This window comes from Monodon monoceros, unplaced genomic scaffold (assembly GCF_005190385.1).
Source record: "Monodon monoceros isolate NGI ecotype Baffin Bay Population unplaced genomic scaffold, NGI_Narwhal_1 Super_Scaffold_18, whole genome shotgun sequence".
NCBI classification, from domain to species: domain Eukaryota; kingdom Metazoa; phylum Chordata; class Mammalia; order Artiodactyla; family Monodontidae; genus Monodon; species Monodon monoceros.
Genome location: NW_021703774.1, coordinates 27,310,607 through 27,327,920, shown reverse-complemented (window position 1 = coordinate 27,327,920; position 17,314 = coordinate 27,310,607). Strand labels below are relative to the sequence as shown.

Sequence of the window (17,314 nt, the reverse complement as noted above, 5' to 3'; positions counted from 1 at the left end):
TTTTTTCATAAAACCATAAAAAGCATAAAAGCTGGATTAACTGCCTCCCGAACCCACATTTCACCAGCCGGGTTCTCATCCCCAGCTGGCAAAACTGGCAATCCTTTATTTTTGTTTAAATACCTGGTTTGCAGCCAGAAGGGAAAGTGAGTACATTAAAAAAGGGTTTTATTTTTGAAGAGAAATAAGCAACTGAAAAATAAAACTGCATTGTAAAAAAATCTGCTTGATAAAATAAAATATATTTTATTTAGCTTTGTAAAACGAACACTGATTCTCAAGATATGTGGTTTTGCTTTTGAACATACGAGCTTTCATTGAAATATACATACATAATGCTACAATTAGAGCTGTTTGCTGTATTACTTTGTACTAAACAAATCTGATGTAATGTATTATCTTACTGACATGTAAAACTTAGGCAATGTTGAGGAGAAAATACCCCAACAACTCAGCCAGGCCTCTTTATCTAAGAGACTTTGCTATCAATTAAAAACAAAGGTTTCTGTTCAACTCCTACCTCAAGACAGCTGGAAGATGAAATACACAAGAAATAAATATAAAAGTGATTATAATATTCTACATGTGGCTATATAATAAAAAACATGTTACCACTGTTCATACAACGGCTTTTCTCTCTCCTTATATCTAAATTATTTCAAAATACAATACTTTGAAATAATGTAGAAATTCCAGAGTGAAATTAAAATCCACAGCCTAGTAATATATAAAATTTACATTCTTTAACCTAAGAGTTGCAATTCCTTCTGGTTACCTCTGACGATTTTTTTTCCCTAGCAAAAAGGCTAATCTACTTCATGGTTATCATGAGGGTTGATCCAACCAGTAGGATAAATGGCAATGTAGAGGTACAACAATGGTAAGTTACATTTCAACTCCATTAAAATGCAATTTATCATATAATCTAGATATAAATGCAGGTCAAAACCTGCTCCTAAAGAAATAATCCACTGAAAGACTTATCCTGAAGAATTAAACTAAAGACAGTGTCTCTTTTCCATGAAATCAATGTCACTAATGTTTAAACTAAAATCAACTTTAAATATGAATGCAGACATTTAGTATTTCCTTCTACACCTACTGTCCTCTGTAACCTTAGATACAGCTTCACTTTATAAGCACATTTAACACAAATGCCCAAACAGAGATAAAGAACAAGTGGGGATTTGGAACACTAAAATAATGTAAATGTTAAAAAATGACAAGAGGTCATATCAATAAACACCCCAACAGAGCACAGGCTCTAGGAAAAAAAAGCTTAGTTTCAATGTTTCCACTAGAAGCCAGAGATTGCTTCACTTTATGATATAATAAAATCTAAGACTCAAGGAAGTCACAGCAGGTTATCAATGACTATTAAATGTTCTGGCAATATTTGATTAATATTTGATAACATTTAATGTAGATACTTCTACTTATCAAAACCCAGATGAGTTTAAAAAATCACCATGAACAGCTCTTGAATGGTTACTAATTTCAAAGAATGACATTAAATAATAAATTATATATTTTAAAATGATACCATCAATTAAAGTTCCCAATGTAAATATTTGGCTACTGGGTACTTTCAAAAAACATACTCATTTCAATATTCTTTTACCAATTAAGATTTACTGGGAAGCTGAAGGAACACCTTCCTCAGCTTGTTCGCCAGGCCACACAATGCACTCAAGGCAAGCAGCTATGAGGAGGTTATGTATGCCCTGGAGTGGCTTACTGCTCAATCAATAATCCTGACAGAACAGATGGGGGAAAAAATTAAACATCTAAACAAACTGTCTGTACACCTATGTTGTGAAACTAAACTGCGAACTTGGATGAACCAATTTACCGCTAATTCAAAAACATTTTTTTCCTGGTAACCTTATATTTCAGGTAACTTATATGTGTGTTTTATAGATAAACACACATTTATATACTTTATAATTTACAGAAATCCTTTAATATTCCTAACATCACAGGAATTTGCTAAAAAAATGAACTACAAATCTTCTAATTCAGATTCTAAAATGTATTGCAGCTTCAGTAGAATTATATATTTCATAAGAATTATGAATTCCATGGTTTATTGGTATTTTCTTCATAAATATATACTTTATATCCAGTTTTCAACCACTCTAATGATTCTAAAGAGACTGAAACTGTAAGTGCCATTTGTTCTGAATTAAGATGCTGTAAGCTTTATGGCTACCTCCTAGCATGCAGACACAAGTACTTGCATGCAGCTAACATCGTACTTTCAAAAGCATTCTCTGCCTAGAACAGGCAACATTCCTGATAAGGAGAAAAGCTAAATGGATACAATATTGGTGATTAAATCATACTTACGCATATCTTCCCAGAGATTTCTATACTTCCTTTTTATCTTGAAGCAACAAACAATATGGGATTCTAAGAAACTGGGTCTTTGCAACCAAAGTAAAAATGGCCATTGTAAAACACTATAGGTAGTCACTAGTGTTCCCAGTTAGGGTTAGTTTTGTATATGTTCTTATGTTGCAGAGAATTTAAAATTAAACTCTGTGCTTAAATTAGGATCATTCCAAAGTACTGAATGCAAATATTCTGATTGTTAAAACCAAAAGACTATATAACACTGAAAAGAACTTAGGTGAAAAATAGCTACTATAAAAACTGACAGAACTCTAGGGAAGTAAAAGCTGCTACTTATAAATGTTGAGAGACATTAACATTGAACTAAAAATATCATTTTTGTTCATATTTAAACAATATCCAATTTGGGGACAATATGAGACTTTTTTTACTATGAAATTTTTTTAAATTGAAATATAGTTGATTTACAATGTTGTGTTAGTTTCAGGTGTATAGCAAAATGGAATGTTTTTTAATATTATCCAGAAACAGTATGAACAGTCAGCCAACTCATGACAGAATTTCTTAAATATAAATTCTAACTATAAAGCAGACAACTTCTGTCTGAACTAATCACTGTGCTCATTTACTTAATTTTCCCCTTAATATTGGTGATGAGACCTTTTCAGAACTATCAGGAAGATGACGGTTTTCAAAAACACCTCAAGAGGATAATTGTTACATGAATCATTAACAATTAAATAAAATATTAGGAATGTATACAGTTTGGGGAAAGCTACTAAAATAACTTTTAATTTTTACAAAAAGCTTAGAATTTGAGATTTAGTTTCATAATCTGTTAGAACCAGTAGAATTTTGTCCAAGGGTATGCAAAATGCAACTATGTGTGCTACTATTTTTATCTACAGATGAAAGATACAAACGTATATAGCTTTGACCTCATTCATTTATTTTAAGATCCCCTAAAGATAATATTGATAGAGCCCATAAAATTGTCTTTTTCATTTATTCTTTGTTGTATTTAAAATAAATAAGTAAAATTCCATTTAGTACTCTTAAATCGAGTTTGGTTCTAACTACTCCCCCCATGTACACTACCCTCCATACTACAAACTACCTTCACCCTTAATTTACATGATTCTCTCAACCCATTCTGAAGAAGTTATTGTATCCTTTTGGCCTTTCATTTACATAGAATTTAATTTCCATCTGTGCTATTATCTATATAGAATCACAATGACTTTAAGCAAATCTTTGTATCAAAATAGTTATCAAGGACTTCCCTGGTGGCGCAGTGGTTAAGAATCCGCCTGCCAATTCAGGGACATGGGTTCAAGCCCTGGTCCAGGAAGATCCCACATGCCGCGGAGCAACTAAACCCATGCACCACAACTACTGAGCCTGCACTCTAGAGCCCGTGTGCCACAACTACTGAAGCCCTCATGCCTAGAGCCCATGCTCTGCAACAAGACAAGTCACTGCAATGAGAAGCCCGTGCACCACAACGAAGAGTAGCCCCCGCTCACCACAGCTAGAGAAAGCCCATGCGCAGCAATGGAGACCCAATGGAGCCAAAAATAAATAAATAAAATAAATAAATTTTAAAAATAGTTATAAAAATATTCTTGCCTATTTCAGATATTGTCAAAATACATATTATAAAAGATATTAAGGCTAGTAGGCTTCAAAAGAAAAGTGAATAAAATGATACCAAGTAAATGTTTTCCAAAAATGAGGTTCTGAAAACTAGGAATACATCAAAAAACCCATTTTCAGCCACTGAAAACCAGTATTTTACACATATGAAATAAAATTATATACACTTTTTTCCTGAACAGCAACCACAACTAGATACTATGTATTTCCCAACAATCAAGTCATTTTTTGCAATCTTTTTGTTAGTTCTAACTTGATTATCAAATAATTTTTATTTTTACACTATTACAGAAGTGCATTTCTCTAGGTTTCCAAAACCACCTTATTCAACCTTCCCCATCTGTCACCATCTGCTTCTTTTTAGCATGTACTTTTTGTGTGATCACATAAGCATGTGAAAAATAACTAACATTCAGATGATTATCTGCTGGTACATTTGAGGACTGGGCATAATAAAAGTGAACTGCCAAAACGTACTTAACACTTTTAATTTTGTTGGGTCTTGCATGTAAGCTACATTTGATTTTCAAACTGTTTTACAGTTGGAAAGTTGATCAGGTACTGCTAACTCAAGAGCAAAGCTGAGACTCTAAATAATTAGCACTGCATAAAAGGATGGTTTGGATTCAATGAGAGCCAAGTCAAATAATAAAATTTAACAGTAAGATTTTATATGTAATTTCTAATTTCTTTATAATTTCTAGGCATGAAAATATAGTAAAGATTATGAAAACAAAATCCCCTCAAAATATCTTATAGTCCATAATATATGGCAGGTAAAATTTATTTCCTTCTAATACAAGAAAGAGCAAAAACACTTTAAAACTGTATATACTAATGCATTTTTAGAGATGTAGCACACTAAATGTATAGTTTATATGCCTGCTAGGACTATATCTCTGCAACCTCTTTTAAAAAAGACACGATTTTTTCCCTTTAATAATAAAGGTCTATAATTCTTCATCAAAAGAAGAGAACAAATACTTTAAAAATACCTTTTTCAACAAATGGCATTTTTATACTATAAAACTTTTCTTTTCCTGGTGGTCTTTGCCACAAGAGAAAACTTAAGCTCATTTAAAACTAAAGTTTATTTAAAAATCAGCTATGAGCCTGAGATATAGTACAGTTAATATATCAGCTTTGAACCGATTTCTAACAGTCTTTTTGAAGTATCTTTTAAATACCCTTCAACCATCTTTAAACAGCAAAGCATTCCTACCAGATTAAAAGTTTAGGGACGTCCCTGGTGGTCCAGTGGTTAGGACTCTGTGCTTCCACTGCAGGGGGCACGAGTTCGATCCCTGGTCAGGGAACTAACATCCCCCATGCCGTGCAGTGCAGCCAAAAAATAACCAAACAAACAGAAAAAAAAACAAAAGAAAACAAAAAACAGTTTAAAAGGTAAAGGATGCCACTGCTAGATGAATGATAGGTTGCAGAAAGATCTCTCCATAATGGGTAAACAAGTCTTCTATAAGAAGAGGAGAAGGGAAAATATTGACAATGAGCCCTTCAAAAGAGAAGCAGTGCTCAGGCACATATTCCAAGTCTGATAAACAGCTACTAGTCAAGAAAAGTCTGGCATTAATAATGGTATGAACTAGAAATTGCAAGGTTCAAAGAAAGTGAGAGATACCATCTGAAGTAAAGGGAAGAGGCTAGTTTCTTGCCAATCCCTCTCTAACTCTGACCATCTATATCTGATCACATTATTGCCCTGCTCTTAGTTCAAAAGTGATTTTTCCTTGTTCATGAGATCAAATCTAAACTCTTTTGCATTCTGATCCCAATCTATGTGTCCAGCCTCCTCTCAGTCTGCTCCCTCTTTACTGTCACCAGACCCTCCCACCACCCTTCCTTTTCCTTTCACCACGCTGTAAATAATTCTAGTAAAGCAATTATTTTCTTGCACAGTAATGATTATTTTCCATATCCTATCACCTTAGAAAATATAGCAAGCTACTTGAGGACAAAAACCATTTTTTACGATCTTTGTATTCCCAGCACCTAACAGAATGCATGATACCTAATAAATATTCAATAAATATTTCTTTAATGAATGAATGAGTGCTCTTCAGTGAAATGGTCCATATCAGAGATCAGAAAAAAGGACTTAAATTCTTGTTTTTAAAAGTAAGAGTATAACACAAAGTTACCCTGATTTAATAAAATGCAGTGTTGGACACAAACACTTAGAATATAAAAATATAACTGCATGAGAAGTTAATTGTTTCAAGATTTGTCATCCTCAGATAGTAACCACAATGCTCACTCTCCCCTGTAAAAACAAGGTGTCAAGATTTTAATTATGAATCAACATCTCTCAGCCATGGGGTATATAAACTTCTTCTGAAGACCAGACTTCTGCAACATTTTTTTAAAAGGTATACAGAAAGGTGTTCTTACATGTCTTTAAAAAGAAATTGACAGTTCCTTGTGAATTGTAAACTTTCTATTTAGAAACAATTGGACTCTTCCTGCATTAAATTCTTGGTTTTGTTCTTCAGTTGATGACATTTGCATATAAAACAATATCTTTGTTTCTTAGGAGATCATTTGCTTCTGAAATGAGATGTATTTATCTTCTACAGAAATAATTTCTCCTAATCGTGACACAACTAATTTTGTTATTCTAAATATGGGATATCATCAGCCATGGTAAATGTATAGCAAGGGCAACTGGAACTCCAGAGAAACAAAGATTTTGTTTTTCATGACATTCACAAAAACAATCCTATTCTAGAAAATGTAATCTTGTATTTGAATAAACAAGAAACAACATTTCTAAACTTTTACCTAATTCAGCTACAAAAATGGAAAATTTTAAACTCCAGATTTCATAGCAGAAAAAATATTTTTGGCAGCCCTTGATAAAATAATATTTGGAAATTGACTGAAAAATACTGCTAATATTACAAATTACTAGCATTTATTTACAGTAACTCAACATTCTTGAAATGTAAATTTAATCTCTAACTGAAAAGAACTATTGTAATAATAAACTGGCATTAGTTACTATATGTATAGGAATGCTAGTATCATTCTGAATGTATTCTTATTTCCTAATTCTTTTGATTACCTTTTGCTGTTAGCATTTACAAAGCATCTATTTTAAAAATGACAATTATTTACATCTATAAGTGGCCTTGAAATAGTGACCTTTTTGGGCCATGGTGTGTGTGGTTAAAAAAGTAAAAATAGGCTTTATAACATGAACCTAGTTAGAATCCTGATTCTATCTCTACCACCTCCTAGCTGTGCACAGTAAGTCCCCTACATACGAACAAGTTCCATTCTGAGAGTGTGTTTGTAAGTCCAACAAAGTTAGCTTAGGTACCCAACTAACACAATTGGCTACATAGTACTGTACTGTAATAGGTTTACAATAGTTTTCACACAAATAATACATACAAAACAAGCAAACACAAAAAATAAAGAAAACATTTTTAATCTTACAGTACAGTATTTTGAAAATATGGTAGTACAGTACAACAGGTGGCATACAGGGGCTGGCATCGAGTGAACAGGCAAGAAGAGTTACTGACTGGAGGAGGGAGAAGAGGTGGGAGATGGTAGAGCTGAAGGATCGTCAGCAATAGGAGACGAGGGCAAGCTGCAATCTCACTCACGCCTGACATTGATGGAACACGTGTTCGCATCTTTGAAAGTTCGCAACTTGAAGATTCGTATGTAGGGGACTTACTGTACAGATTACATTAGAAAAATTCTGATCCTCAGTGCCCTCACCTTTAAAAAAATAGGTTTTCTATCACAAAAGTTTATTCCAAATATGCAATGTACATATATAGCATGTGGCACATAATACATGTTCAATAAATAGTTATCTTCATCCATCAAAGATTAATGCCTCCCTATTTGGCTCTAGCCACACTAACCTTGTTGGAGTTTGAGGGAAGAACTGAACTTGTTCTGCCTCACAGTTTTTATACTAGCTGCTCTCTGTGTTTGGAAAGCTCTTCCCGTCTATTTTTACAATAGTTGCCTCTTAGCATTCAGGTCTCTGATTAAACCTCTCTTTCCCTGAACATTCTATCTGTAGAAGATTATATTTTCCAAAGACAGTTGTAACAGTATCTCCCATCTCACATGCTCTTTTACAATGTAGAGGTGGGGTCTATGTTACTACCCCTTAAATATGTGTAGGCTTAGGAATTCTAAACCAATAAGCATATGACAGAAATGATGTGCAGTTCCTGAAACAAAGCCATAAAAGGGGATTCACAGAGAAATGTTCATAGCAGCATTACCAGCCAAAACCTGGAAGCAACCCAAATGTCCATCAGCTGCTGAATGGATAAATAAAATGTGTTTATGTTCATACAATAGAATATTATTTGGCCATAAAAAGGAATGAAGTATCAATAACATGCTGAAGCATGGATGAATCTCGAAAACATACTAAGTAAAAGAAGCCAGACACAAGAGGCCACATATTGTATGATTCCATTTATATGAAATGCCCAGAACAAGCACATCTATAGAGACAGAAAGTAGATTAGTAGTTGTCTGGGATGAGGGGATTTAGGGGAGGAACTAATGTGTACGGGGTTTCTTTGTTGTAGTGATGAAAATATTCTGGAATTAGACAGTGGTGATGATTGCACAAATGTGAACATACTAAAAACCACTACTGTGCACTTTAAAAGGTAGAATTTATGGTATGTGATAACAAAAATTTTAAAAATATACTATGAAGAGAAACTTTCAAAAAACGAATGAAACATTTCTTCATGGTTTGCTAGGTTTTAAAAAAATGGAAGCAGTTTCTAAACTGTTCCCTAGGATGTTCACTTTTAGAACCCACAGCCAAAATAGTCTGGCTACCCTAAAGCCACCAGTATGAGGAAACCAGGCCACTTGGAGAAGCTGAGGCTTTTGAGAGCCCTGTAAGGTACCAGTTGAGAGCCAGCATTAACTGTCAGACACAGAAAGAGGGGAGCTTCCAGATTCCAGCCTCCAGCCAGAGTCACCCCCTGCCGTGCCCCACGTACCATGGAGCAGTCATTCCTGCTGTCCTGACTCAGAACCTTCAATCACATAAAATGGTTAGGTTTTGCAGTGGTCTGTTTTGTAGTAATAATAATGAGAACACTACCTAACACATCCACCACACCACAACCTCCCTTTATCTAGCTTCTTTTCCTTCATGACATGACACATCTTCATCACATGACATTGTTATATATATATTTTTATTCTGTCTCCCTCCACCAGAAGTGAGTTCCCTGAGAGCAGGGTCCTTTGTGTCTTGTTCGTATAAACACACCACCCAGAAAAATACCCAGTATATAGTAGATGAATAATATATAATTGTTTGAATAAACAAATTAATGAATTAGTATGGAATTCTCAGCATGGGGAGGGCACTAGTTGAAGCTTGCTTTGGTTTGGCATGATTTCCAAAATATAGCTACTGTCATTTCATTAACTCTCCCAATGAAATACTTCCCAATAATTAAGTATGAAAACCCTCACTATTACAAATACAAATTATCACTGTTTCTTTGTTTCTAAGGAAAATCCAAGACGGTTTATAAAATTGTTCACATTCTTGCTGTAGTCATTCAATTATTCTATTTTAATAAATGAAATAAAATAGGCATAATCAAGAAATAAAACACACATGGCCAAGAAATAAAAATGGACTTTATTGTAGTTACCAGTATCCTTGTACTTATATAGTTTATAAAGTTTAACTTATATATATTTTTGCCCTAGAATACCATGTTGAACAAGTGGGAGCAAAACAGATTTGATTCATGTTGAAATCCAGGTCAAAGTAGTAGACACTGCTATTTTTTTAATGCTTAAATGGTTTACTTTGCAAAACATTATATCAGTGTTATTTTTTTCTATGAATGGAAACATAGCCTACCTCTGGTGCCAGATATTCTGGTGTACCACAGAACGTCTTCATGGTGGCTGCATCTGTGATCCCTTCTTTGCAAAGTCCAAAATCTGTAATTTTTATGTGGCCATCTTTATCCAGCATCAAATTCTCCAACTGTGTAGTAAGAAAGATAACATAATTTGTTCTATAGTCTTCAAAAATAGGAAAATACTGTTTTGAAAAATAATTGAATGTTGAATAAGATATTTTGGAAAGAGGACACAGAGTTAATAGAACTTTTCAAAGACAAACCCTGTAGCTTCCTAACTCATGTGTAAAAAGAAACATTTTATCAAATACTTCACAATAATAAATTGATTTTTAAACCCATAGGAGTAAGAGCTGTTATTGCACAAGTTCTGAGAAGTAAAGCCTAATTAACTTCCCAAAGCAAACATCAATCCTCTTTTTTCCTGTTTAAAATAAATTGTGATCTAAACAATCCCAAAGAGACAAGCATCTTCTTCTGGATATATGCAGATGGTTTTCAACCATTTCATTTGGGAGTCTGTTGCTACGATAAAATATTCACTCACAGAAATGTTACTTTGGTGGTGGTTATAAATCAAACCTAAATCTTGTTTTGTAAGGTAAGGCAATATCTTCTTTTACAATTCTTTGTAATAAAGAACTACCAACCCTTTTACACATAAAAAGAATATGAAAGTCAAACATTCAACAGTTAATGAAAACATATAGCACAGGTATTATAAAGTTGGAATCTGTTTGAATCCATTAATACAAAAAGAACAATCTTGAAGACATAATGCAGAAGACATAATGCAGAAATGCATTCACAAAAAACACGTGAAAAAAAATAGTAGCATGGGCTTCCCTGGTGGCGCAGCTGTTGAGAGTCCGCCTGCCAATGCAGGGGACACGGGTTCGTGCCCCGGTCCGGGAAGATCCCACATGCCACGGAGCGGCTGGGCCCGTGAGCCATGGCCGCTAAGCCTGTGCGTCCGGAGCCTGTGCTCCGCAATGGGAGAGGCCACAACAGTGAGAGGCCCACGTACCACAAAAAAAAAAAAAAAAAAAAAAAAAATAGTAGCAGGATGAATGATAATTAACTTACTTAAGGAGTAGATCATTATTCTACTCCTTAACATGATGATGTATGAAAGTGCCTACCCAAACTCTGAAGTCAGTATCAAATTCAAAATAGAACTCCATATAAGAACATAAACAGACAACAATCATATAAAATGTGATGGTGGTATACTCTGTCATATTATCCAATGTCTTATAAACCAGAGACTAAATACAGTTAAGCAAGCTCAGAGTACACGTAAGTCCTTAAGTATAGAACTTAAATGTGCTACCCAACTGAACTCAACGCTCAATATGTTTCGTGCACTGCATAGACTTCAGAAGTGAGTCTGTTTTTGACTTGTCTACAGAGAGCTGAATGAACCATAAATATATTGCTAAACCTTTCAAAAATGAAAGTTCTCTTATTTTATCTAAATTCAGAGAGTTTGCATCTTCCTCATGATTCTCTACTAACTGGACCCCCAAATCAAACCCAATTTGCACAAATGGCAGTAAGTCCTAAATAGGGAAAACAATCAGGAACGTCAAGAATCTGTCTACTTCTCTTTCTGCCTTGAAAGCCCTTCTCTTCTTTCTGCTTCTGATTTTCTCCCCTTTTTCCTTCTCTTTCAAACAACACTCTCTTCTTCCTCCTGCTCCTACTTTGCCATAACAAGAAAGAGAAGTATACACTGGAGTGTCTGTTGTTTTGTTGAATGAAAATATATATGCTCTTTTCTTAACTTTTAAAAATATGCTTATTGTTCTAACATATGAATACATCATAACATATAAAAGCAAACCAAATTAAGTTCTTAAAATACTATATCTTTTATAATACACAAAAATTCTTACAAAAATGTCAAATAATACATAATAATATTGAATAAAATGTGTTTGGTGTATATTATGTCAATTCGCTTTATGTGCTTTACATGCAAAGTGAAACATGATAGTATGCGCTAATGTGCTAATTCTCCACATTCTGACGAGACTATTTTGAAGTGGATAGATACAGAAGTATCAAAACATATAAATACTGTTTTTAATACCAATAAGTACATACATTTTTTAAAATCCCGATTCATACCTAATTCTCTAATCTCATATCTCATTTCCAAGATACCAAGGGTTGAGGGATGAGGAATGAAATGAGATGCAGGGACAGGGTTTGAGTGAAGAATAGGAAACAGGATGAAAGTGACCGAGAGTCCCAGTTTACCTAGAACTGAGGGGGGCTCCAAGGATGCAGGACTTTAAAGTTCTACAACTGGGGAAGTTCTAGGCAAAATAGGACAGTTGATCATTCTACTTATTTTATAAATCAGCTTAATTACAATGATATAGTCAGAAATAAGGTCAGCCTACGGGATGACTGTGAGAGATGGGGTAAAGGTCACCATAATGGGGATAAGGTAGCATATTGCATAGGAGGCAGTAGAGAGCAATGTGCATAAGATTATGGAGTCAAGTCAGAGAACTTAAATGTAAATTCAAGTTTTATCTCTTACTGTGTAACCTATTGACATCTATGTGCCTCAACTTCATCTATAACACAGAGTAAATAACAGTAACGATCCAATGTGATTGTTTTGAGAATTAAATGAGATACTGAATGTAGAACTTAATCAATAAATGTATTGATCATTTATTAAACATGGAGAGTTTAATGGCTGATTCATAATTTATCAAAATGGTGTGTGCTCTTCTATACAAGAGCAAAGTTCAGAAATGGAACCCTATAAAACACTTTTGTCAGCTCGGTGACTTCAATAAAAACACATTTTTTTTTTTTTTTTGCGGTACGTGGCCCTCTCACTGTTGTGGCCTCTCCCATTGCGGAGCACAGGCTCCGGACGCGCAGGCTCAGCGGCCATGGGTCATGGGCCCAGCCGCTCCGCAGCATGTCAGATCTTCCCGCACCGGGGCACGAACCCGTGTCCCCTGCATCGGCAGGCGGACTCTCAACCACTGCGCCACCAGGGAAGCCAAAAAAAACACTTTTTAATATGCAACAATTTCTTTTGAATAAACAACAAAACAAATATTTTACAATTTTTGAGCCAGTTATTTTATAATAGTGTCCACCTTCTTCCATCAATTATTTTTCTTCTCTCACCATCCTGAAATGTCATTTTGCTGAGCATGAATGACAAAAACAACTTGTCCATCAGTATGAACAACAGTCAGAGATATATCACCTTAAAAAAATGATATCCCCAAATCTGATCTTGTATAAAGATAAATTGGGGCTAATTAAATATCCAGTCTGGTTTAAAAAATAAATAATAATTTTATGCAAATGCATAACAAAGTTTTCATAAAATATAAGAACGATCAGTGTTATGATTCACAAATGTGAAGGATGCACAGAATCACCTGGTAATCTTTCCAAAGCAGATCAAAGGCTTAGATATATCAAAAACACCTGGAAATCACTTCCTTAGTGCATTTGACACTAACATAAAGAAGATTTCATCAAACATTTTTAGGGACCCTTCCACTGTGTAAAGGAGGAATAAAAATATTTACAAATCACCTTTCTTTGGTTCTCTCTCCTAAATCTAATGCTTTCCTTCTTCCTTTTCTTAACCATAAAAGGAAAAATGCATATACTGTAACTGACTGTTCAGGTACTCTCTATTATAAAACTTTATATGCATCTGTTTTATTTCCACTGTCAGTCTTAGCATCTGGGATTGAGAGCAGGGCATTATGTTTATGCTTAATGGATGCATCTACCAGCAAAAGCAATGTATGAAGTTAAATAGGAAGTCTGAAAGAAAAGATTACATATTCAAATCTGGGTAATGCTTACAATTTGTATCAGAGGGTTGTTTGTTATCTAATAGTTCATATTTTGAGGAGACAAAAATATTAGACATCCTAGAGTTTCCATTTAAAAAAGGCAACATTTTTTACCCAGTTCAATTGGACAGGCATTATTTGACAGAGGATCTTGATTTGGTAGATTTTGAAATCTTTTTCCTCTGTGCTTTGTGAACAAGAAACTATAGCAAGAAAACACTATGCTCCTTTTTCTGCTCTTGCTGGTGCCTAGAATAAAATTAAACTCTTCCTATTAGAAAGTTTAAGAGTTTTTAACTTTTAAGCTTTTAAAAGCTTTCTAATATACAATTCATATATATTCTAATATCTATCTATGATAAATATACACACACATATATATATATCTTTTAGGTATCATTTTAATTAAATGGCTGACACTTTGTGATTAAACAAAGGAATGATAATAGCAGTTCCTAAGGCCTCTGAGAACTACTGTAGCAATACCAAAAACAAGACCCTTCACTCACTCTTACAAATCCTTTTTAGCACAGTTACATCAGTACCAAGACTGCCTCAGGCTCAAGAATGTAATAAGAAATTCCTCCCCTGCACACTGCATATTTAGGTTTATGGGTATCCAAGTTGCAAATGTCACATGGCTGACCTGCAGGAACTTAATGACCATGGAATTAAGACAGTGTGTTGAAATGCTGAAAGGAAAACTTTGAACCTTCCTAAGATGGAAAAGAATTCACAATATACAACAGCAGAGATCCCATCTAGGTTGGGGTTTAAGAAATACTACATTTAAGAATTTACTACACTTGAGTAACATAGCCCAATAGTATAAGTTAATGTTAGAGGTGGAAGGGGTTCTTAGTAGCAGTGGCTTAAATTATAAAAGAGGGAATCCAGAGTGACTGGTTAGAAGTGGGAGTTAGAGGATGTGTCTTGAGACTCTGTATGTAAAGTAAGCACACTGTTTCATTCAGACCGCTGGTTTATTTAGGAGCTGAGGAAGATTGGGAGGGCTGTGATATAAGGCTCTCTGAAACCATCCCTTTGTGCCATCACTGAGTCTTAGAAATTATCTAAATCTATCTGGCAGTTTCTCACGTTAACAATGTAAGTGGTTAAATTAACCATTAAATTCTCTGATTAGGTAGAAAACAAGATTAGATTTTCCACAAGTAGAATACAGTAGCAATTTATGCATTATTCTTGCCCCTCCCCCTGTCATAAACTCTTGGGAGAAATGAATTCATTTTTAGAAATATTTATTTATTTTTGGCTGTGTTGGGTCTTTGTTGCTGTGCACAGGATTTCTCTAGTTGCGGCGAGCGGGGGCTACTCTTCGTTGCGGTGCACAGGCTTCTCATTGCAGTGGCTTCTCTTGTTGTGGAGCATGGGTTCTAGGTGCGTGGGCTTCAGTAGTTGTGGCACATGGGCTCAGTAGTTGTGGCACATGCGCTTAGTTGCTCTGCAGCATGCGGGATCCTCCCAGACCAGGGATAGAACCCGTGTCCCCTACATTGGCAGGCGGATTCTTAACCACTACGCCACCAGGGAAGTCCCAGAAATTAATTCTTAATGAAATTCCAGTATCAGTACCTTTGCAAATGTCCCTAGTTCAGCCTATTCTATCCTTGGATGGCCATGGTCGTTGAAAAGAAAGGTTATATTGAATACTTACAAAAACAAGAGCTAAGCAGAAAAGAAGTTTTCAAAAAAACTTGTACTACTGACACAGTCTTAGGAGAGATTTCTTCAAATTTTTATGCTATCGTAAAGCAATATCAGTTTTTCCTAAGTAATCACAAAGAATTTGGGTCCTTACTGAAGCAAAATTTAATATCATGACATGTATTGATAAATTATGCAAACTTACTTTTTAAACTACAACAAAAGTTGCAATAATTTATCTGTTGCTGTGAACACCAATTTATTAGGAACTATGAACTGATAAAATGTCTTAAATTAACTTGCACATGAAATAAGGCTTTGCCTCTAATGATGAATGGGTCAGTGGCAAACAGGTACTGATTCACTTGAGAGGTGCAGCTACCATATGTATCTCAAATGGATTTGTATTTGAATAAACACAAGGTTATTAGTAAGGAGAAGACAGAGACCAATCTGAGGCAAATCAAAGTGGGTACCTAAATCAGTTTTTGATAATGTTATTTTGAATATATTTTGTATAAATATATTTAAAACATTCCTTCTCTTATCTTTGGCAGCTTTATTCAAATTTTAGATTTACAAAGATCTCCTAGAATTAATCCAATGAATTCCCCCACCTAAAGTTCATTTCATCTCTAGAAAGGCAGAATGGTGTAATAAAAAGAACATTATACCTGGAGCTAGGATTCATGGAATCCAATAATCTTGACTATGTCACCAACTTAGTCCATTACTTTGAGTAAATCCCTTACTAGGCTTCTAGTCTTCAATGAGCTCAGCTGTAAACTATGGGTCAGCTCTAAATTTCTACGACTCTACCTAAAGATCTCATTCTATCATGTGCAATATGGATACAAACAACACGTATAAATTTTGAATGTCTGACTTTTTACATTATCCATTCTTCTCGGTGTATGTTCCATGGATTCTGTCCAATGCTATACATTTACTTAAGGTTATATTAAAAAGTAAATAAATTTAGAGAGCAGAGGCCACTTAATTGTCTAATAAAGTTAGTGGTCTGTTTATATGGTAACTACATGGCTGGTATTCATATACAAAGTATTAGTACTGTGGCTTAATAAATTTAGTCTAATTTCATCATCAGAAAGGATGGAGCAACAAAACTCATTAAATGAACTTCAATGTACCAATATGTTGATTCATTAATGAGAAATGATCAATGGAGATACTGACCAAAACCATCCCAATTATATCATTCCTTAATCAATGCTAGCAATCAAGTGAGTATTCTTCTGTTTCTTTAGACTAATAATTCCATCTTCCAGCTTTAAGCATTTTGGATACATTACTAAGTACTTCAAAATTATTCTCATTTTCTTAAATCCAGGAAATCCTCCCCCTTCTCCCTACAAACAGAATTCATAAAATATAAAGTGGGAATGGTGGGGGGGAGTAGATCAGGCAGAGAAGAGCTAACTACTTCTAAGTAAATTTGGAAATGCTATATAACTTATGTTTTATCATACCATATAACTAAATTCTTTTTTAAAACTCTGGATTCAAGACATTTAAACATTATAGGATTATTTGGCCATTCAGACATCAGATATAGGGATGCGGAATTCTGCCACTCCTGGCTATAAAAAGCTGCAGGCTAAATATAATCATATTGTTGATTCATATCCATCTCTGGTCTATTTGGGCACTTAGTTGATCATCCCTGATATAGATATAGTTGCATAGTTCATTCTTCCTAAAAACAGAATTTTATAGCTTCTTTAATTAATAATATGTTAAGAAATAAAACAATAAAGAAGATGTGGCACATATATACAATGGAATATTACTCAGCCATAAAAAGAAACGAAACTGAGTTATTTGTAGTGAGGTGGATGGACCTAGAGTCTGTCATACAGAGTG

The 17,314-nt window shown here is 34.5% G+C and overlaps 1 protein-coding gene across 11 annotated transcripts in view; it reads right to left on the bottom strand.

The window, feature by feature from the left end:
• Positions 1 to 17,314, bottom strand: part of AKT3 (AKT serine/threonine kinase 3) — a 386,997-nt gene that overhangs the window by 88,761 nt on the left and 280,922 nt on the right. For all 11 annotated transcript variants that reach the window (XR_003794278.1, XM_029227101.1, XM_029227105.1 and 8 more), the window contains one exon: positions 9,911 to 10,039. Coding sequence is in view for 10 of the 11 variants with exons in the window: in XM_029227101.1 (XP_029082934.1) it covers positions 9,911 to 10,039 (129 nt within the window). In the remaining variant the exon portion in view is untranslated. The remainder of the gene's footprint in view (positions 1 to 9,910; positions 10,040 to 17,314) is intronic.